This window comes from Mastacembelus armatus, chromosome 7 (genome assembly GCF_900324485.2).
Source record: "Mastacembelus armatus chromosome 7, fMasArm1.2, whole genome shotgun sequence".
Classification (NCBI taxonomy): Eukaryota; Metazoa; Chordata; class Actinopteri; order Synbranchiformes; family Mastacembelidae; genus Mastacembelus; species Mastacembelus armatus.
Window position 1 is genome coordinate 9525726 of NC_046639.1, and position 24198 is coordinate 9549923.

Here is a 24198-nt window from a genome sequence, read left to right on the forward strand (position 1 = left end):
CAAAGGCTGAGGAAGTGCATTTAGTCAGTTATATTGTATGCATGCAAGAAGAGAGCACAGAGTCACTATGTTGGTGGAGCATCTGTTTAGTGTCTATTTTTCAAATTTTTTAGCAAAACTGTTATAGGTATCAAGCTTTACGCTATGAACCTCTGGTTATGTGAAATTGATTTGCAAAACTGAAGCATATAAAAGCCTGCAGTCACCTTAGCAGCTCTGAGTGATTGTTTCAGCCAAATACTAATTTTAGCAGGTAAATTATTTTATACAGCAATAATATCTGTTATACTATAACTAAGCAAACATGGTCTTGACTTTGCAGAACCACGGCCATAAGCTGGTGGATGGAGGACCAGTCATAGCTGATATTGTAGTTAAGTTGTACAAATTTTGAACACACTTGGTATTAAGGTACACTATGTTAACCAAGCTACTCACTTTATATTTTGGCTTGTATTTTCTAAAACTTTATATATTTCCTTTTTTTTAAAATAGAAAATCTGAATAAAAATTCAGGGATTAATAAAGTTTTTCTCATCTCATCTAAAAAAATGACTGGTTTACTGATTTTTTTTTTTTTTTACTTAAAAGGTCACATGTAAAGATCAGTGGCATTTTATCAGATGTTCTATTGTTTTCCACTGGATCACCACAAGGATGCGTTCTTTCCCCTATACTATTTGTCCTGTAGACTTATATGTCCCAGAGTCTGTACAAGAGGTGTCATATTAATAAATTCACAGATGACTCCATTACAGTGTCTTTGTTGAGTAGTAATGACCAAGATCATAGTCACACACACTGCAACAAAAAAGAAAATACAACAACAACAACAACAACAACAACAATAATAATAATAATAATAATAATAATAACAAGGAAGAGGAACAATATAAGATTAGATACATATTTTTAAAAGAAGCATTGTGTATCGACTAAAAGCAGCTCAGTATGTTATGATACATGTTGTACTGTCGGCTGTGAGCGCTGAAAAGTCCGAGTTTTGCCGTAACAATTGAACGCAACAGAGGTTCAGTACCCAGTGAAGCGGTTTCAGGTCCTCAGACCAGGACAGAGTGCCTGAGAGATCCGCTGCTGGAGCAGTAGGCGGAGGGAGGATCGCTGTGTCGGATACTAACATCTGTACTTTAATACCACACAGGAGATGAAATCAGAATTGTAACGGCGATAAAACTTTACACCAGCGCAACAAGATGACGGTGGATTTTGAAGACTGTATTAAAGACTCACCCAGGTTTAGGTAAGAGCACGAAACTGAGTATCGTAATTTGCAAGTTGAGCTGTTGAACGATTCAGTTTAACGCCGCAATTCTCACTGAGATTGGGATTTGCGTGTCTATCTACATGATTTATCACCTGATGCAAGAGTGGGATCTTTTTAGACTGCATGTTTTAGTCAACTGCGATAAATGGTGGATTGCAGCTGTTACAGTTTGCAGCATCAGTCATATTAGTAACGTTGTGCATCTTCACTGTCTTCAAGTCAGTCATGTCTTACAGCAGGCATGATGATGAGCCATACAGCCATATGAGCTGTCACATGTCCTGTCAGTACTCACACTGTCAGCCATAGGTAGCTCAGTTATTTATTTTATTTGACCATGAACATCATGTTGTGTCTGTTGTCTGAGTATGCTGTGTGTATTCAATTTAATGTATTTAAGTGCAAGTTTTAGATACTTAGGTACCAATTAGGATGACAGGAGAAAATAAAAGAACATCTGAAATTATGAGTCAGTAAAGTCCACTGACTGCAAATGAATTGGAAACTATAATAACAGATTATAGCCCTGATCCACAAGATAGGCAAAAATAGCTCTGTATTACTTTATTGCAGGAATTTCACAGAACTCTGCTTTGACTTCTGTCTTGGTCAAAGGATGCTAGAGACCCATCCATCCATCCATCCATCCATTCATTCATTCTTTATCTACTCATTACCCTTCCAGGGTTGTGGGGAGCTGGAGTCAAACTGGGCAAAAAGAGGTGTATACCCTGGACTGATCACTAGTCTGTCAGAGGGCTGACACACAGGGACATTCACACCAATTTAGAGTTACCAATTAAACTAACCTCCATCTGCATTTTTTGTGGGAGAAAGCCAGAGTACCCAGAGAGAACCCAGGGAGACATAGAAAGGCTCCAGGATTCATACCTGAACGTACAAAGCTACAACTAATGATTGATTAATGTCTGGTTTACAAAAAGTCCAATTTTTTTATTTAAAATGTCCTCATATTTCCTAAAACTAGGGTTGATACTTTCATGTCTTGTTTTTTTAACAGCCTGAAACCCAAAGATATTATATTTTATTATCATATTAGATAGATAAAAAAAAGAAAATGCTTCTCTGGAAGCAATCAATGATTAATTGATTATATCAAAAGGCACCTGTGTTATTTTTCTTTTGTGTTCCTGGCAACCTTATGTATTTTAAAATTGACCAAATGATTAGGCAGAGTTGAGATTGTGTCTAAAATGCTACCATGCATGTGATTAAAGGACATATTTAAAGAGATCAAATTGATTAGAAAGTTGGCAAAGAGATTCAAAATGAACCTGGACCCCAGATGTATCCAAAGTACTTGATCTGAGGTATATTATTATTATGATATTAATACACTATATATTTTAGATACATATACATACAAGTGCTACCAACACACTGGAGCTAATTTTACTACTATTTTAGTTAACTCCTTTAGTCCAGTGGTTCCCAAATTAGGGGTCGGGCCCCTTCAAAAGGTCACATGCTAAATAAGGGGTTGTGAAAGGATTCATGTAGCAAGGAATCAGAAAACCCAAGTTCTGTACACAAATTTGTATATTTTTTATTTATTTGGTGTTTTTGTTAAATATTGAAAAATTTTAGCTTCTAAAAGTTTAAAGGAGAAGTGTCTCTTGGCTGAAACTGTGAACAATTTAGAGAGCTCTCAAATGTGGAAAGAGGCCTAAATAAACACATATAGTGATCATATAAATGTGGTGCAGTAAAACATACAGTAGTTCTCGTTGAAATGTAAAGGAGTAGAAGTACGATGTAGCATAAAATTGAAATGCTTATGTAAAGTACCTCATCTTAATTACTGTACATGGATAAATATATTCAGTTATTTTCCAACACTGCACTTGTGTGCTCCTGGTGATAAAATCTCTACTCTCAAATCAAAGACTTCCAGACTTGGCTACAGCACCTTAATAACTGCCATCTGGAGCCAGAGAAAGGCACATCTCAGGAAGCACTAAGCTCTGCACTGAGGCTACAGCGAGACAAGCTGCATGCTGCAAGAGTCACCTGTCTAATTATTTAGACCTCTGAGTCACCTCACCGTTTCCTGTTTCTCACAAATGAGTGGATAAAGTTATTTCTTATGTGACTGGAGCTGTGAATGTGAAAATATTCCTCCTCCTCCTTGTAAACTGTGCAGGTATTTCTTCACTTGCTGAAGAGGTTAAAACACTCACTGGAGAAAGATGTTCCTGTTTGCTTCCTTTGGTTTATGTTAATCTTTTATCTGTCGCCCAGGATGTTTATATGACTAGAAGAGGTGTGAAAGAGAGTTCTTGTAGCCACTGAAGCCTGTGTTTTTCAGAGAGCATTCAAACGTCTCCTTTGTGGAGCTAAAAGCAGTATCACACCATGTAGTGTTATGTAACAACCCTCGAGGTGGATGACTGGAAGGAAGGCCCAGAACACAGGAAAATCAAAGTTTTCGACTATTAGACTTGGCATGACACGCCACTTCCCGTACATGTACAATTATGCAGGAAATCAGTTCTGCACAATTATTTCTCACATGTTCCAAGCTTCTTATTTACAGTATGAGCTTGATCATACAGGATTTCGTGACTGATCGGGCAGTATATTGAATAAAACAGGGAACAATACAGCAGACAGAAGTTTTCTCAAACAAATGTGTTCTTTGTTTAGACTATGGATACTAAGACAGATGTGAGATTGCAACCGGTGATGCGCTCCACATCTGTTCTGAAAAATGATCTGCAGTGATTACATAGCCACAGGAACTCGTGTGTTTGTGTTTGCTCTAGCCCAACACTGGCAACACACAGTGTTTTCTCCCCACTGACATGTTAATTTGAGGTCACTGTCACACACTGCTGGAGGATCATGTGTTAGGGACTTAACTCAGATAGCAACTGGTAACTTGTGTGGTAGTTTCTATGAAATATATCAGCAGCAACTAATAATTGTTTTCATTAATAATTAATGTGCCTGTCCATCAATATTTCCCAGAGCCCATGATGAAAACAAAAACTGTTCATGTTTGAGGACAGCACTGCCCCGAGTCAACTAATGTATATCTTGCTTTGTAGTACAATATACATTTGTGATGACTATTACAGTTTTTATGCCTAGGTTTAGAGTCTCATAGCACTTGGTAGAGTTTTAGAAAAGCTCGTCATTCAGAGTGGTTGGTGACTTTCAAAGTGCTCATTAACATTTAACCGACTTTCCCTAACCTTAATCAAAATACTTTTGTTATCTAAACAACTGTCAGCACACCAAATTCGAACCTTGGTTTCTGGTGACATTCACCCCAGCATAATTAGGAGAACAGTTTAGTAGAGACTGTCCTCCTGTAAAAAATCATTTGTTGTTTGTTTTGGCAGATTATTACAACCAGGAGGCAACCTGACATAGTTAGGCAGCCTTTAGTGGCTGTAGTAATTACGGTGTATGCAAGGTAAGGGTCCTATGGGTCATATTCTATGGCAGGGACAATGTATATTGTTGTGTAGGTGGAATATCTAGAAAACAGACTTCATAAATACTGTATTGATCATCTCAAGGTCGGCCTTTTATTTCTCTGTTTCCGGGTTCTATAGAGCAGATCCACTTCAATGGCTGTTATATTTATGCAGAGCTTGAAAGGGTATTTTGTTAATACCCTTTTGCCATTAGGGGGGAATTTCACCATCGTCAATGGCTTGATCCTGTGTCCTCAAGTAGAATATGACTATTGTCCAGAGAAAGTCTTGCTTCCGCTGAGAGACACACTCGTTTCTCTCTGTCTAAAAGGCCTAAGGCATATAGCGCCAATGAGCCTTCCTCCCTTCCCATGTGAACAGCTGGGGGCAGAGAGTTGAGATGAGGCTGCTTTCATGGTGACGGGCTTGTCACTGACTCAGATCATGGAGCAGAAACCCCGACAGGCAGGAAATCCAAGGCCAATGACCTGTGGGACTCTCCACTTCTGTATCTCCATCATCTGTGAGGGAATGACTGGATAGTTGGATTTGTGACACAAAGTCAGATGACATGGTGGTGGTGGTGGTGGTGGTGGTGGTGGGGGGGACATGTTCCATTCTTGGGCAGGCCTTGTATGAAGGAATGCTGATTATCTGGTATAATGTCTTGCTTTGTAGGGGCGAATTATCTGTGCTGCTTTCAGAAAAACTTAGCACATTATAAAAATGTTAGTTGAGTGTTGTGGCAGAAATTGCAATCATTTTAACTTGATAAGCAATGTACTAATTTGATATTACAATGTAGTGAATGAATGCAATGTACTTAGATAATAATCATGTTGTTTGGTGCATGGAGCTGTGTTTCATATAAAAATATAGTTTACAAGTATAAAAACAATTGTTTAACTGTTTAATGTTGTACAGCACCATATATTGAATATCTATTGAAACTACTATTGCAACCCTAAAAACATATTTAGAAGCAGGGTTCAAACGTATTTCCTCAACCATAAATGCAGTATTAAACCCCCTATCAATCCTTATTAGATTTACCATTTGAATATAAATAAAGACTAAAATAGCTACAAGTCAAAGACTAATCACATTTTGCTGACAAGGCAGTTAAAAGGCATAATGAGATGAGCTGGGAATATTTGAAATAATCTGTCATATTTAATTTAGATTAGTGGGCATCATACCTTAACTAATTGAGGTATTTTGCTGACCGGATAGTGTGATTTAAAACTGAACTCTAGCAGAACCCAATCTACAGGTAAACATAATATGAAAAAGAGTCAACTGAAGGTCAATAGATGATAATGGTAGACCTGCAATTTGCTTAATTTAAATATTTTCTCGATTATAATTTTGATTTATTAAAATGGAGATAAAAGTTACAATCTTGTAAAACCATATATCTTGTTTTGTTTGACCTGTGTGCTTCAGTGCTTACAGTCCAAACTGGGAAAAAAATCTTTGCAGCCACTTTGGGTTCCTATCTTCCATACTGTGCACAGTTTAAGGAACTGGAAAGCACTTGATTCATTTTGCCCTTAGATTTCTTTTATCTCAATATGTACCCTGTTCATCTCTTTCCTTCTCTGTAGGGAGGGAATTTATGGTGGGAATGCATTAAAGAACCTTTTTGCCTAAACAGTATGCAACCACTATGTGTATTAAATTTATAATAGTATCAAGAACATCCTCATGCTGAATTTAAACCATCCAGTTTCATCTTGGTTCAGGGTTGCTTTGTGTGTTGGGAGGCTTTAGGATTTTCTTTGTGTTTCTGGAAGATGTCTGCGTCTCCTGCTGCATGAAGCGGGGAGTGGAGCTGCCTGGCCTTCTTGTTTCTTCTGCTCTATTTCAGACTGAATCTATGTAAGTGAACCTTCTGTTCAGGCAAGACTGACTTTGTCCCATTGAGGGTGGGGAATGCAACAAAATTGTGATTTGAAAAACATTTGGCTGATTTTGCTGATATCCTCTGTTACATCAGCCTGTGGAGGAGCAACTGCTGCTGATACCTTTATCATTTATAGGCAAGTGCTGTACACACTGTACCATTTCTGTTGCATCTTTAAATATGTATCTCTTAATGCCGGTGCTATAGTTTAAAGACCTCTGCTTGTTTATTTTTTCAATTTAAATTTTTAATTTTCATGCATGTACTTGATTTAATGATTGAGAAAGCTCAGTGGTGCTTGGCTGCAGGTATGTTTAACATCTTGTGAGCATCAGTGAGCTTTATGTGCGGGAGCTAACAGCTCCAGGTAATGAAAGTGACAGGGATTAAGTCAGCAGTGTATAGTTTGATGGCTGTGTCTTAATCAGGGATTGGCTCACATTCATCAGCTCAGTCCCTGGATGGCAAGGTGTCACACCTGGAGGCTTAACTTCCCATTGGTGTCATCCTAATGTGATGGAGTGCAAACTGATCTAATGATGCATACTGTAGGGCAATATGATTTCTTAATGACAGCATGGTTGCCCTCCTACTGAGAAAGCACACCACCGTTAACTGGAAACACTTTAATCTTTTTGAAATGAAACCAGACGAAGGACCTTTGCCAATTGGAGCCTTGTATCTCAAAAGGCTCCAAAGCATGCAGGGCAGCTGTTGCAAGGCACATGCATGCATACACATGAGTACATAGTTCGAAGGACAGCATGTCTCCCCAAACACAAGAATAAAAGCAATGGGAATAAATAAGTTTTTAGGGCAGATCTCTGATCAGTGTAGAACAAGATAGCAGGTCTAGTAGAAGTTCTGAAAGTCCTTCCATGACCACCTGCAAGTGAACAATGTCCCCTCTAGATAGTCACATGCTCATTATTTGTAAAATAAATTCCAGGAGGAGATGGAAATATATCTGAAAATGTTTGGTAACTGCCCCTTGGAATAATTTCAGTATTCACTACTTGAGTTCAGTTCATTAGAGGAGTAAAGATGAAGAACACCTCTTGGAGAGACAGATGCAGTTACACCTTTTCAGCATCTGGCTAGAACGTGTCCCAAACCACTTAGACAACAAATTATGCATCTAGGATGTTTTACACAGTTTTTCTGGATACAGGATCGATTGGATAGCTGTCCTTTCTGCTCAGGATGCATCAATCACATCACAGGTCCAGGTGTTGCTTAGTATTTTAGTATTAGCCTACAAATTCCCCAAAAGATCTCAGACTATATGCATGAACACTATAACTTAAGTCATTGTGTAGTAAAAATGAGAAATGGTACATCACTCCATTATGTGTCCTCTCTTGTGAAGTACCTTTTTGAAAGACAAAAGACAGCAACATTATATCTCTTAGCTCAACATGTACAAGTGCTCTGAACCATGAGTTTTGATTCGTTTGATGTTCTATTTCCCAGAGGTTAACTGACATTTGTTTGATGGAGATTAATCCATGGTGAATTGCTTTGGGATGTGGTGGTGATGTCATCCCTGAACTTTTTGTGGTGGAGGAGGGGCCTCACCATGGGAGGCCTGGCTGTCGCTCTCATTTCATCTTAATGAATAGCAAGATATTTCGCACACTGCACACACAAAGAGCCATGAAAGCATGGTGCTGCATGCTGAACACTGCTAATCTGCTCCTACTGGGCATCCTGACAGGTGACAAAGACCTTCACCAGTCAGTGCACAAGCAGGAAGAGTGTGAACAGATTATTAAGTGTAATGAAATCTAATAGCCTAAGCTCAATTCTTCCTTCTTTCTTCTTCTCTTTCAAACTGACCATCCAGTGTTGTCACAGTTGGCGCATGATGTGCCGCAGACATTGAATCAGCACTATGGCAACATCCTGACGGAGCCCTAAATGAGGGATGATTTGTAGTAAAAATGGCATTAGTATTCCTGTCACAACCCATGGTGAATGAAAGCTGCGATGACTAATGCGAGGTAGGGGAGTTAGAAAACAAGAGCTGGGCCAGCGACTGCTGCATCGCACACACTGAAACTCACTCAGATCTTTTAATGCTGATAATGTGAGCCTTTGGTCTTACTTCAGAGTGTGGGTGAACAAAATAGCTCACAACCCAGCATTTGTTTTCTCTAGCAGATTGGATTATGGTAATAGGGACCAAACATCTGATCTCAATTCTGTATGGCTGTGGATATCAGATGTCTCATACTGTTTGGACTTTCCCCTTAATATTTAAAAGAAGGGTTCCAGTTTTCCCAGAGAAACAGTGAAAATTTGTGTACCAGAGTATAGCTAACAACAGGTTTCTGAAATCTCTTATTTGAACTATTATCTGGGGTACCTTCAACTAGAGGTCGACTGATACAGGTTTTCTCTGGCTGATGCCGATATTTTGAAATCAGGGCAGCTGATAGCCGATATATGATGCCGATTCTTTTGGCTGATTTGTTTGGCCGATTTTAATTTTACCCATTTATCTCACAAGGAATAAAAAGTGCCCAGGAATAAAAAGTGATTTCATTTCTTAAATTAAACATTTATTGAGGATTGATTTATTGAAGGTTACCTGTCACAATCCTTATGTTTTTGAACAGACACTGCTATAATTCAAAGGGTCATAGTCTAAGAATATGCAGAAACAAATCATATGTGCAACAAGTCATTTGCATGTGAAAGTAGAAACGTGCACAATTCAGACAAAACTTCAGGCTAAAATGTGCACATTAACTTTCCTCATTAAAAGTGTATTTTTTGGTGGGAGCATTGTGCCCATGTTGCGTGTGTCGGACGCACAGACACATTTATTGAGGAATGTTATCCTGTGTGTTTTATCAAGAATATTCGCCTGAATTGCACACGTTTCTACTTTCAGATTTGTTGCACACATGACAGCATCAATTCTAATACACTACAATGTAATTACGTGTTGGAAACTAATGGTTTCCCCTGCCTTCAATAGATGAAGCCGTGTGTGTAAAATGTAAACAGGGCACGGGTACAGTGTGTGCGTTGCTCCGTCTCTCAACGCTTAGCTGGTCGCAGATGTACCTGCCTATAAATCGGCCTAATGTGCAGTGAAATGGGCCAATGCCGATTAATTAAAACGTGCAAAAAATCGGCAGATTAATCGGCTCGGCCGATAGATCGGTCGACCTCTACCTTCAACCCTTTATGACCCTGGACAGAGTAGTTTGATGTTAGCTGCAACATGACTCTGTGCAGGGCTGCCAGTTATGCCTTGACCATAATTCAGAGTCAATTTAAATACTCTGGCTAATGTTCCCTCTGGATTACTATAAAACAGAGCTTTGGGTTTTAAAAATCAGATGAATCTGTATCAGGTTTTCTCATTAGAGGTGCAGTGTGTTCAGCCTCAACAGTATTTCTCTAGACCACTAATTGGAAAATACCCAATTTTCTCTGTAAGTAACAGCTGCATCCCTGCTATCTCGTGGTCCATCTCGCCAACTGTGCTGGAGGAGATTTGGTGTTGTTTAAAAGCTTGCCCTCCAGTCAAACGCAACGTGTGAAAAACCGTCCTCTCAGTGAGACTGGGCTTGGTTCGTTGGCTGTGGCTATGCGTCATTTGTCAGCAGCATGAGGACTTGTGTTTGACCTTATTGTACCACTTCTCTCTTAATAAATAAAATACATCGTTAAATGTGTGTTTAACTAGAGTAGAACAAAGGCTGAGAAAAGAATTATGACTAACATATTTCACTGATTAATGTAATGCCTTTTCCCCCTGATGATCAGTCTGCTTGGAAATCAGCAGTCTCGAGGGGAAAGTGGCTGGGTAGTTTCCAGGTGTGTCAACAACAGCTCATGCTGCAGGTTTTTCACCGAATGGGTCAGGAAATGGGATAAAGTGATTGATAGAAGTGGGGATTTCAACCATATACCTGCGGCTGTTTGTCGTCACCTGGGAAATATAAAATACGTGTCCTGTACAAATACGAAGCTGTTACCCCAAAAGTGTGAAGTAGAGATTAAAGAGGAAATCGTTAGACTCCACAAGCTCCATCTCTGCTTAGTTTTGAAATGCAGAATCACACGTGTACAAGCATCTGTTTTTGATTTGTTCCATCCCTCTCACTCATGCCTCATGCTCTCCCCTTCTCTTCCCCTTTTCCATCCTCCCTGCCTTCCTCTGTGTGCGGGGGCAGACTTCTCGTTGTGTCTAGGGACGGGTGAGGAAATGCGTCAGTCCACTCATATATTAAAAGCAGATTCAGAGTGAAGGGTAAAACCTTAGGGAGATGGGTGTATGAGGAGGTTGCTGACTCCCCTGGTTTGACACCCAGGCCGGAGTCACAACAGAAATTCCTTACACACCCTGAAACCTCCAGCATTTCTAAAACCTAAATGACAGTGCACCACTGTACACAAGAGGAAGACCCACTGGTTTTTAGTCAAAGAAAGAAGTATTGGTTGAATCACTGAAAATGAACAGTTTTATGATTTGAAAAATACCGGTAATAGTTTATTAAGGTAGGGTATCGTTTGGTATCACTGGTCAGACAAAATAAGCAAGAAAACATTTTGGGCTAATAAAAGGTTGTTGTTGACTTTTGTCTTACATTAATAGACTAAACATTTTTGTAATCTTTTGTCTATGTACTATAATGTTGGCCTAGTTGTTGTTGTTGTTGCTGTTATTATTTTGAAAAAATGTTTTTTCAGTCATTTTTCAAGAAAAAAATGGCCAACATTTTCTTATTTTGCTTATTCTTGAAAAGCAGAGATCAAATAAATATCTGAGCTATATTTTACATCTTTGATTTTGGACTGTTGGTTGCCCAAAAACTATAATTTTGAGGACACTGCATGGGCTCTCTAAAATTAGATGGGGCTTTTGTCTTGGGTTTCAACCAAGAAAATAAGGTTATTAAATAAAAAATAAACATTAGTTGCAGTCCTAATTGTAAAAACATTTGGCTGACTTTTAAAAAGATATGGCATTTTGCTTTTTTTTACCATGGTAAAATTAATATCTTTAGGTTTTAGATTGTTGGTTGAACAAAGCAAGACAATTAAGACCTTGGGCACAATTTGCTCTTATTTAACAACATTTTTAACAATTGCTTAACTGATCGAATAATGAAAATTATGGTTAGCCTATCCCTATTTACAGCCCTACATTGAATCATATTCTTTGGACTTTGTCTGCATGTACTAAACTGATGTATCTGCTTGAATTTTGATTTCCACTTAACTCATTTTTCATTGTCTTCTCATTGTTGTCGATGTTTGTAGTGGCTCTCTGGAGAGTGTGGTTTGGTGAAGAGACCAATGAGCCATGACTCGATTTCATTTCTCACACAACTGTGTAATTCTGCCCCTGTCTCTCCTCACTCTGACTCTACCAGAACAAATAAAGCTGATAATCTCCAGAGTCAGTTTCAGTGCCATGTTTCAGCATTGTTAACTGAAGACAGGGAGCAATCCTGTGCTTTACATTGTTGCACTTTGTTGTTGGTTTTTGCACATAAAATATCTCTCGTAATTTTACGTTTGTAGCTTCATGTTTTCTATTGCTATCCTATTGGATGTCTGTCAGCCAGTTTGTGGGTTTTCCAAGGAAAAAAAGTTGTTCGCTTTTAATGTATCCATGCATAAAAACTCCTTGTTTTGTCAGGATCCTCCCTCCTCGGTCTCCTTGTTATGCTTCCTTGTTGCCAGTGTCAGTGTCCAGTTAGATCTCTGGCGTTTGACACTGAACATCACATCAACACTGAGGTCCAAGGACTGGTGACAAGGGGTCAGGGGTTGTGGAGGGAATCATAGACTAACGTCAGGGGTATGTTGCTGACTTCAGACCAGAGGAAACACCTGGTGGAAATCCAGAAGGATGTGACAAGATCCAACACTTCTCCTGTTGTCTTTGACTGTCTTTCAGTCATCTGAACTGACATTGTGACATTTACATGATGGATGAGGAAGCTCCACATGCTAACATCAATCTGCTGTTTGGACTGTGTCTCCAAAAGCAGTTTAGTTTGCAGTGTTTAGTTTTGGTGTCAAATATAAAACAGCAGGCTTCCATTTGAAGTTTTCATGTTTCAGGTCAGTTCACAATGTCAGCATAATTCACGTGGAAGCTGCTTGTCATTTGAACTGTTGTTTCTGCGAGCACCATCTCTCAAGCTTCTAGACAGGAAAGAGCTGAATGCTTCACATGTCTGGTATGTCTTTCTAGTGCAAGCCAAGCTGCATGTTTAGCCCACAAAAATGCCGGGAAGACTCCTAGCTCAGCCCCACCACTGCTGGACACATCATGGCTGTGTAGGGATTTCACAGAGCTATTTCACCCAAATGTCAGGGTGTTACACTGTAGGACTGGTTTACTATGAGCGTGGCTCAGTTTTTACCCTGGCAGCTTGGTGTTCGCTCCAGAAAAATGCTGCAAGAACCACCATGTCTGTAGGCTTTATTGTCTTCCTCCCTTCAATGAAACATTGTCCAGGCTGGTTCTCACAGCTCCGGCCTCTTCTGGATCCTCAGTGTGTGTGTGTATTTTTTTCTTTCGTCTCACTCGTTCTGAATATCTTCATTGACATTTTTGTGTGTTGCAGTCATCTTGGACCACCCTGTGTTAATATAAGCCTGCACCGCCAGCAGAGATCTCACATATCCTGACCTTTTTTTTTGGCCTGTCAGCTTTTCTCCCATTTACCACCCAACCCTCCCACTGATCAACACTGTTTCAGTCCCCACCCTTAAACTTACAATACTGTTGTGACGCTACACATATCCTTCTGCATCCTATGTAGTAACAAAAACACAGTTTGAGACTGTCTGCTTAAGTCTGTTTTCCTTGTGATGATATACAGGAAGAGCTTGCAGACCAAACCCATTCAGTTTGTAATGCTACAGAGTATTGTTGTGCTGAAAGGGTTAATCTTTGTCATGTTTCCTCTATATGACTCTTTGCTGACTCCCTGTCTGAAGTGCATTTCCCCATAAGCTGTCTTAGCTATTGTAGTAATAGTTACTGCCATTAAAAATAATCACTTGTATTACAATATTACTTTCTCTGAATTGTAATGTCATAAACTCCTTTTGCATTACTTTTGATTTACTTTCACCAAAACAACCACATACGTATTGCTAGAGTTTCTAAAATGTAGTTTATTCATCCATTATACATCCAGTAGAAGTTGTGCTGTTTCACATGCCCTCAGTGTCACACAAAGATTGCACTTGACTATTATCTTCTTTTGCTTTTCTTAAAAATAATGGGAGTATGTAAATTTGGCAAATATAGAATCCGTCTCTAAAGTCATCTCATTGATCGAATAGCAACAGTAAATATTTTACCCGCAGAATTTCGTGCATTACTGGGATTGTAACTGGTATAATATTATCAAAATCTTATTAGTAACGCATTATATTACTGTGTTAAAGCAAAAATTTAATATGTTACTGTAATGCCGTGATTTGGTAATGCATTACTCGCAACACTGTTTTTATTAGGTAAGTGCCAAATGTGATATGTCAGAGTTTTCAGAAAACTGCTATGATTTACTAATGCTTTGCCTATTATTATTAGCCATTAGATTTTGGATACTAATATGACATCTAGCCATATGTGAGAGGGAGTAATATAGAAATTAGAAAATGGAAATTGTTTCTTGAAGTGTATATATTGATACCAGAGAAGTTATTTTTATAGATCTGTTCAGTTATTTTGGACCAGTAAGTTAACCATTTGAGTTATAAAATATTCTAAAATCCATGGTGATTTTTTTCCTGTTTACTTTAAGAAGAAACTCCTGCAATAAACCCTTCACATTTGAGAAGTTTAAACAAGCAAATGTTTTTTTTGCTTTTTACTTGCTGAATTACTAAAAAGCACAATTTATTGTCAAAGTTAGTTCATAAACAAATCCTTTTTATGGATGAACCGAAGGTCCAGCAAACCCTTGTGACCCTGGTTAAGGAATAATCGCGTATAGATGATGGATGGATGGATGAACCAAATACACTAATTGTTTCAGTGCTGAAAATGTTTCTACGTCGCTCTTAAACAGCCTCCATGTTTTAGTTTTTTATACTTTGGGGTTACCCTCTTCCCCCAGAAAAGCATAAAAAACAATTATTTGAATATAATATTTGATAAAGTCTAACTTCAAGCTGTTGCATCACTTGTGCTCTGCTCTTCCCTTCAAACTGTCTTCTGACAGTGGTTTTCATTCACACTGTGATTTGTCTATCACAGTGGTGGGGTAGACATCAGGATTGTTGCTTCTTCCTGTGTTGACCTCAAAGTGGGAGTAGTTGTTTATGGGATTTCCAAAATGATTTCACCAGTGACCCACAGCTACTCAAGGTCACGCAGGACTTGCTGGCCACATTTCCATTCATTGTGTCTTTTTTTTTTTTAGCTGCATTCCTCTTGAGCTTCCAAGAATGGTGCAGTCAGCAGGAAGTTCAGGAGAAGAGCAACACGTGCATGCTTCCAAGTCCATTTTTAATACTGGAAGCTGAAATGAATGGTTGGATTTATAGAAACCCCTATGTTGATCTACCTCATCCTCTCTAAGGATGAATATTGTCTTATTATATGCAGTAGATTGAGTGTCATCAGTTGTTGCTAACTGATCCCTATAATCTCCTGCTCTGTGGTTGTAGTGTTCAGTACAGACTGGTGATGTATTAGTAGCAAAGACAGCTCTAACCACAAAGCTCTGGAGGGTTTCAGGAACATGGATGGTTTGTGGAAAACTACCAAAGGCACAAACCACATTAAATATAACCTTCAAGACTAAGCATTCTTGTCTACACAGTCTGCTAAAAGATGCGGTATGTCAGATGTCAGTTACGGGGTCCTATATTAAACACATGCCCTTTAGAGCCCTGCAAAAAAATCATCAAATCTATCACAAGTGTCTGTCATAAGAACTGCTCAAAAGCCGATCAGAACGACAGAAAATCATTACAAAAGTCTATCACAGCTTTTCAGAAACTCAGGTGATTTTTTATTTTTGTTTTGCTTTGTCTGACTATCAGTCCATAATCACTTTTTTAGCCATTTTTAATTTTTGTAAACAATGAAATATCTTACATATGCAAAGATGAAAAAACATAATCAAAAAGACATTCAGTTTATTATCAAATATGACAAAACAATCAGTAAAGTCTTCACATTTAAGCACATTAAGCAATAGCAGACTCAGTAGTCGAACAATTGGTAAATCAAATAATTTTGCAGTGAACTCAGTAATTTTAGGTGGCTGACGTGTGGCCCAGAAATGGTGCCAGAGCTACTATAAAAACACTTGCTGTAAAGGCAACAAAGGAAGTGAACCTGATTTTTTTTTCTCAGACTAAGTCAAATTTTACCTTTGGGCAGTTACAGCAAATCTATCTTATGCGTGTATTCAATGTTCTATCCAGCTGTCCACTACGTAATGATAGACATCTGTTCCAAAGCTGTCCCATAGTTAAAGCTTTGAAATATTAGTGGAAATACTGACACAGGAAAGAAAACCTTCACAGATCCAACCCTGATGCAGCAGGACAGAAACTTTTTGCCACATTACAGGAATTAGGGGTTATAATTGTGGTGTTCAGGCATATGCTTTGGCATGTCTGGCATATTCTGCAATGTAAGCAGAAGGACTCAGTACTTCAACATTCAGGTAATAAGTCTGACTTTAATTTAGTCATGCACCCTTACATTAATCTGTCTTGAGTAGATACCAAAATTAGATAATCCAGATGTTTTGCCATTTGTCTGCTGCACTAATCCCTGAGCCAGATGAGTTATAAATGGAAACAATGTTATTTTCATTATTTTAGACACAAAAAAATGTCTGTCAGTGAACCTTTTATCGTCTGATGATTATTTTCTTCACTTTCTTCACTCATGCAACGATGTTTATTTGGTCTAGACCAAAATATGTGGATGTTTGACTGAAATGTTAACTGGAGACTGAAGTGTCTGTGTTATTCTGGTAGGTCTATCTGGCCTGTGTGCTTTGAATTTGAAAGGGCTTAGATTTCAGAAAGAGCGGGAAAAGGCTCTGCAGCTGTTGGTCTGCAGCAGACTGATTCTCTCTGTGGGTGTGAAGCAAGCAGGAGAAACATGCTGTGTCTTTTTTTCTTTTGGCAGCCAAACCCACTTCTTGTCTGTATGTACCTCTGTGCTGCCTGTGTCTGGACGTTGATCAGATAAGGAGTGAGGGGCAGCTGCTGGCTATCCAGGGGTCAAATCATTCTCACAGGGTTGCTGTAGGGTCAGGAGTTAAGGTTAGACAAGCAGTTTCTACTGTATGTGTGCATCAGTGATGCATGTGTGAAAGAGCTGCTAGTACATTCATATTTCGTTAAAAGTAAGGTTCTGTTTCTTTAGTCCGTGCTTCAGTCTCAGATGTACTTTGTGTTTAGTGCTAATAACTATACTAAACTAAGATTGTGAACATGATAAACATTCCCAATAAGTTCAAACCAATGTTGTAGCTTAGTAGAGGCTCACAGAATAGTGTTTTGGATTCAAATGGAAATTTGAATCTCAATCTTTTCCTGGGACCTAAATAAACATGCTCAACAGGGGTTTCTGCAGGAATATGCTTACATACAGAAGCATGCAAGTTGTATGTATGTTCAATTAAAATGTTTCTATAGAAGAATGTGTTGTCGTCATGTGCACATTGAGAAGAGTTTCATCTGTTGAGATTTTATGGGAATGTTATCTTTGTTATGTGCCTGCCTGGCTGCTTTTCTGCATGTGAACTGTTGGACAGCGTCAGAAGTAATGTCTCTCGCCAAGGGAGGGTCTGAAAAATATGCACACATGTTGTTCAAGGGCCAACCAGACACTAACAGCCTAATACAAGAGGATTTTTAACAGCAAGAAGAATATTTGGTTATATTTAGTTTTCTTTCCATAGACAATTCAACTATGTCTATGAACAATTAAAAAGATACATGTGTTGTTTTTGCCTTTATAAAATGGCATTTTCTTAAACACGCATTTCACAGAAGGTAACAGCAGCACCTCCTGTTTGCCCTGCAAAGGGATCTTGTAAAAGTCTGAGAAAATAAACTGATATGATCATCAGGTTATCTTGGTTTACACTTTATAGTGACTTCAAATTTGTAACAGTAATCCAGCATCACTAATTGGAAGTATGGCATTTGAAAACTGCTTTTACTAGACAATGGAAATCAAATGAAAAATGTTTGTGACATGGCTGTTGGTTTAGGGGTTCGAATGAGTTAACACCAAGCTCCTCCTGTGCTCACAAATTGGAGTAGCACCTTACATAGTAGTGCATTTTTAGTGCTTTGTGAGAGATTGTCCTTTCTAAATAAAGCCACCTCAGTGATACTGCATTTCTGACACTGATGTTTGGGAGTTTCAAAAATTCAATTAGTCACATTTTGTTTCTTGTGAGTTCTTCGGCTTCATGGAAACGCAATAACCAGAGCTAAAGCAAGTGAAAGTTTAATCTTTTTTGGAAAAAGTTGTTCTATAATTTGGAGTCAAACTGTCTTTTATCTGACATGCAAAGCAACATGAGAACTGAACACCCAACAAGAGCTGCCAGAGTGTTGTAATGATGGCTAGTCTAAGTGTACAGCTACTACTATATTGCCAGCTAGATGGAATAAGTTCTAGGATTAACAGAAGGCTACAAATAGGAAAAAAAATATTTTCTTTTCATTATGTTTATTTATATGTGTTTAAATAAATATATATGTTTAAATATATGTTAATATATATATATATATATATATATATATATACATTAACCCTATATATTATAAGCCTAAACATCTATAAGTAATGTCAGATTATTTCAACTTGAAGCATACAGCAAAGTGACTGTGCTTATCTATAAAGGTGTCTCAACTGTTCTTTATTCAATGTCACTTTGTTGCCACCTCAGTACTTTTGTCCCACTCAGGATCCTGATTACCTGGATCAGGTGTGTTCAGTCCGTTAGAAGCTGGAAGATACATCTCAAATGAGGGTGAAAACAAAGTATCTTGCATCTTTTGATTGGCTGAACACACCTGATCAGCAGTGGGTAGAGCAGAGGTACCTGGAAAACAAGCAGGACAGTGGCCCTTGAACAACATGGGTTAGATACCCCTGCTGTATGGACGAATGACATTTTTTTCCCAACACTCTGATTGGACAGTGGTTTCATCCTTAATTTATGACCCACGTCCTAATGATACTTTATATTTTATAAGTTCCTAATACACAGTAGCAAAGATTGGAACAAACAAAAACATAAAACTGACCAAAATACAGGGTGAAATTTAGAAACTTAGAGTCTGGTTCGTATAGAGACATTATAGAGGCTAAACCATTGAATTTGAGTAATAGAAATAATTTTACACTGATGGATTATTTTTTTTAGGCATTTTGGTCAAAAGTTACCTGAACACCCTTTATATAAGTGTTTTTTTCTGTGTTTTTTCCATGTAGACATAGCTGCTCTGTTGCATCAGTTTCTGTCCTTGTCAATGATTTATGAGGCCTTCAGTGTTGTGACAGAGGGTAAACACATGTCCATCTGCTAAAATAGACTCTTTTATTGGGCCTGACTGGGGAGGGCTGGGGCTTTTCCATGAGGACAAGCTTGGTCAGGTGGCAGTTAAGTCAGTCACTGTCAATTTTAGCCACTGCTTCATTGATAGCCTGCAGGGCAGTGACAGGTTTGGCTTTCGTCCTAGCCGATTTAGACAGCACATCACTCTTGGTGGATTCACTGAATGACTGAAGTAATAATATGTTAATAATAATATTGAATCAAAAGTTTAGTTGATTAGTCCTGTTGGTGTTTGGCAGCCACTGTAATTCAAACAGAAAGGGAGCCATATTTTACATTTGTTGGGTCAGTGAGAGACAGTCTCACAGTGGGTGTTTCAAGCCAGACATGTCAGAGTTGTTAGGAATTTTTCACTATTTCTCTAAATTTTACAGACCAAATAATTTAGGTACATCAGTAAGGAAAATAATCATTACTACACTTCTGTGTGTTACAAACACCAGGAAACTGGCCCATATCAAACCAGTTCTTAGATCACTACACTGGCTTCCCGTTAGTCAAAGGATAGATTTCAAAATCTTATTGCTAGTTCATAAAGCACTAAATGGTTGTGGACCAAAATATATTCAAGATGTATTAGTTCCCTATGAGGTTTCCAGACAGATGACCTGAGGGGTCAGGTGTGTTCAGCCAATCACATTCACTGGTGTGTTCCCAGAACCAGAACCAAATAAAGTGAAGCAGCATTCTTCATTACTATGCTCCTCACTTGTGGAACAAACTTTCTGAACACCTGAGGTCTGCTCAAACGGTCAGCTCATTCAAATCTGGACCGAAAACAATGTTGTTTACTGCTGCCTTCAAATAATTGTTCATCCTTGTTTTCTTAATGTGCTTTTACATCTTATTTTAATTTACTTTATTTGATTTAAATTTATTTTATTTATTTTAATGTCTTTGTCTTTAGATGCACTTTTCAATGCTTTTAATGTAATTATATGCCTTGTAAAGCACTTTGAATTGTGTAGTGTATGAATGGTGCTATACAAATAAATTTGCCTTGCCTTGCCTAAATAGGACTTCAACTGTTATATTTTTCATTCATTATGTTGTCAGTTTTTTAATCAAGTAAATGTAAAAACAAATGGTGAAAATGAGCACAAATGACCAGAACTCAAAGCAACATCTTCAGCTTTCTTTTTTTGTCTGCCTGGGCTTATAATTATGAAATAGCTCATGTTGACTTGAAACAATCAATTGCTTAGGAACATTGTTATTTCTGTTGTTTTTTTTAAATTGACCAATCACTTAATTGTTTCAGCAGATGATGTGAACGTGCATGACCCCAAAGTGTTATTGGTCCTGTTGGTTTATGAGCCCAGCAGCAGACAGTATCTCTACAAACGCTGCAGAGATCAAACATACAAAGCCTCTGTGAGGAAATCATTTGGCAGGAGGGTGGTGGTCTCTAAATTGAATCCAGTCAGTGAGTGGGTGGGCTTGGAGTGTCATCTGTCTAAGGGTAGATGAACGTTGCCATAGAAACTGGTATTTTGGCACAGTAGGCAATTAGAGGGGTGATTGAAGAATAACCCCCCACTTATAGACAAGCCAACAAGCCAATTATATATGTATTTATATATGGTCATACATAGTAACCATGTGTTGGATACCACATTCATTACATGCAACTAATCTAAGCATTCACCAATGGCTTAATGCTGAGATGGTGGTCTGAGATAGACGCATAAATGAGTAATTATTGCTGCAGCAGATGCGTCACTTCAGTGTTGTCATTAGTGCAGAATTGTGTTGTTGTAGAGAGCTTGAGGTCAATGCAGCGACAATGGTACATCCCATATAGTTTAGTGTAATGTGAGCAGTGTTTCTAGAGTGGCTGAGCCCTCTGCTCTGCCTGAACAGAAAGCAGACCTGTTTAAGTATGAGGAGTACATCTAACCTTTCAAGTGAAAATAAAAGCTTGGGCTTATGAAACAATGGCCAGGGCTTTGACATGTTCAGGAGAGTATTATAGGAGACATCTGAACTCACTTTGCACCTTCAATGCATTAAGATTGGGTTACTACAGATTAGGGGCCATTGTAATTCTTAAATTATAAAGGATGATGGGGTGATGCCAACTGGAATGCATGGGTTTCTTTGGAGATCATAAGGTCTAGGTTAGTTAAAAATATTTAATTATTTTAAAACAAATGTAAAACATAGACATACATTTCCTAGTGAGCCGCCATCAATTTTGGAGGCTAAAATGACAACTGTCACTTGCAGATTTTACTGGCTGTAACTATTTAAGTTAATATTTGCATCAAATGTTGTTGTATGTATGTCTCCACCTGGCTTACTTTAAAACAAATCTTAATGAGAAATGCAGCAGCAAGAAAGTGCTTCAACTATTTTTGTCTTTTAATGTACTGTCTGCACAGGACATGGAAATGTGTTGTTTTGTCTAGGTTGACATCTACTGCTTGTGATTGCCTCATGTCTATGTTTTGGCAAAGATGTTTGTTTGTTTGCTTGTTTGTTTTTTAATATATAGACCATGAAGGAGCTGTTTACGTAGAGGCACTCAATTAGAACGACACTAGGAACATGTTACTGTTACAGTAGTAACACTATGTGTTGATATTTGTTTTTATTATAGTTTAGAATAATATATAATAACTGATGTTATCTGAGTGACTCTCTAAAATGTGCAAATAAGTAGTAGTAAGCTGAAGTTGAGAGGTCAGCAAAATATGCACTGATGTCTGCGTACAGTGCATGATATTGTGCTGAAAGACTGAGGCTAAAGCTATGCATTGCACACAAAAAAAGCAGCAGTTGATGGCCAAAGTGGTAGCCATAAAAACTTTGCAGGAGGCCATGTAGTGGTTGGTAGGAAGTAGAATAAGAGGAGAGCTATGCAGGGCAGGGATGCATTGGGAGCATGCAGCTAGGAATAACCAGAGATTCTGTTCACTGTAGCTTAAGGGAATATACTCAGGGATCCCAACCCCTCCAATCAGCCATTCAGCCCTGCAATCCAGCCTCAATTAGGACACTAAATCAATATTACAAGAAATTGCCATCTTTTCTCCAGACAGGAAGCTTTGTTACAATGGGGCCCTCAGATAGTCAGGGCCCCCCTGTCTGCAAACCTTTGCTTCCCCTCCTCCACCTCCTCCCTCTCCCCTCTCTTGTCTCTCAAATTCTCCACACTGATGAAACCTTTTGTGGTAGATTTTGAATGAAGATGAGATTAAAGATACAAAATAGTGACAAAAAAAGCCTCCAGCAGACTGATATCAATTTGATCTCATTTGTCATTTGTATGCTGACACAGTGACCATTAGAGTACCAACACAGCTGCATCACTTAGTGGCTAATTTGGTGTCCCCGGTGGGCCATTGTCTGTAGGTTCAGTCACCATCCCCCAACTGGCAGATTCTCTTGGGTTTGGTTGAGGAGCCATGTGTGTATTTTAGCAGTCACTACTTGGACCCAGTGTTGGCTCGCTCCTCAGCATCCCACCTGCTTGTTCTCCACCACACCACCAGGCTGCTTTGCCTTGATCCAACCTCCCAAACAACCCTCTGGAGCATCTGAGCCCAGGTGCCTCGCTCTCAGCCATCTGGTTCACACACAGCACTCAAAACACACACACACACGCACACACACACACACACACACACACACACACACACACACACACACACAGACATACACCCATGCGATTTTATACCCACTACACCTTATCTACTCTTCTACATAGAAAATTATTTTATTTTTTATAATTTTATTTTTACTGGACAATGGTTATTTGACAGCTTTAATAAAAGAAAATAATATATATATATATAAATAAATAAAGGTTTTGTTATTTCTTATCTTATCTAATTACTGTGGCATTGCAATGTTTACTTTAACTGGCTATAATCTACATTTTTATAATGATGAAAGGAGTCAGTTGTAGTAATGTACCTATGGAGAATTATTGACTGAATTTGCTGCTGGCCTTGTTTTTAGAGGGCCTTAGAGCAAGTTTCAGTTTATTGTTTACCTGCCTGGCCTGCAGCCTGGAACTGATTTACTCTTACCACTGTAACATTATTGGTAGCCAAAACCCACTCTACACTACCTGCCGAGCAACAAAAAGTCGGCATGGTTGGTGATGAGACACATTAACCAGCAAAATAGCCAGGTAGAGACCAAAAACAGAGCTAAAACTGAGTGAAAATTGGATTCTGCCTGGAAACACAAATCCATATATTTGATAACGTTGCTCTGTATCTTCCAGAGGTGTATTCTGAAACTTTGCGCCTATAAGCAGCAATTCACTCTGAACGTGCCGTCAGCAGACAGAAACCACCAGAGCTGCAGCTAGCTCAGCACAATCCCACTGTTTATTGTTTTTACACTGCTGCTTAACTGCACTGTTCCATGTCAGATAAATGATCCCAGACTAATCCTGCACTCTAACAGGCTCAGATAACGTCAAGTCTGCCTAGACAAGTTATAAACTTCATGTGGTGTTGCTTTTCAGACCTTAATCAGCCAAGAACTACTACTGAATGCTTATTTAAATCTGTGATGTTGGTGTACTTGCTGACATGTGAACCAGTGGGTGATACACCGCTGTTTAATTGTGTCCTGATGAGGTTTTAATGGTGGAACAATGGTCATTGATTGCCACAGTAGCCTTGGTGTGAGTCATGTTATTATCTACTTAGCTTCTTAGCTCCCCATGGTGTGAATAAGGGTCAATTTACAAGCACATCAGGGACCTCAGCGACCCACTTAGGAGACGGTTGCTATGGCTACGGGCCTGGGGCATTGTGTTCCAATATAGGATGCATGTGCAGTGAGGGGTTTTAGTGGGAGCAGCTGGCCTGCTAGCCAGAGTCCACACATCTGGATCAGCTATGATTAACCAATAATAGCAATTATTCTTAGTTACTGTACATTTCTAAAACTGAGGTGTTTTATGTGCCAGGCTATGTGATGACCCATCATAACAGGTTGTCT

The 24198-nt window shown here is 38.7% G+C and overlaps 1 protein-coding gene across 3 annotated transcripts in view; it reads left to right on the forward strand.

Annotated features, from left to right (window-relative positions):
• The first annotated feature begins 1076 nt into the window (after window positions 1–1076).
• Window positions 1077–24198, forward strand: part of LOC113145175 (arf-GAP with coiled-coil, ANK repeat and PH domain-containing protein 3-like) — a 61472-nt gene continuing 38350 nt past the window's right edge. For all 3 annotated transcript variants that reach the window (XM_026331603.1, XM_026331605.1, XM_026331606.1), the window contains exon 1: window positions 1077–1261. In XM_026331603.1, the coding sequence (XP_026187388.1) occupies window positions 1215–1261 (47 nt within the window). In that variant the 5' untranslated portion in view covers window positions 1077–1214. The remainder of the gene's footprint in view (window positions 1262–24198) is intronic.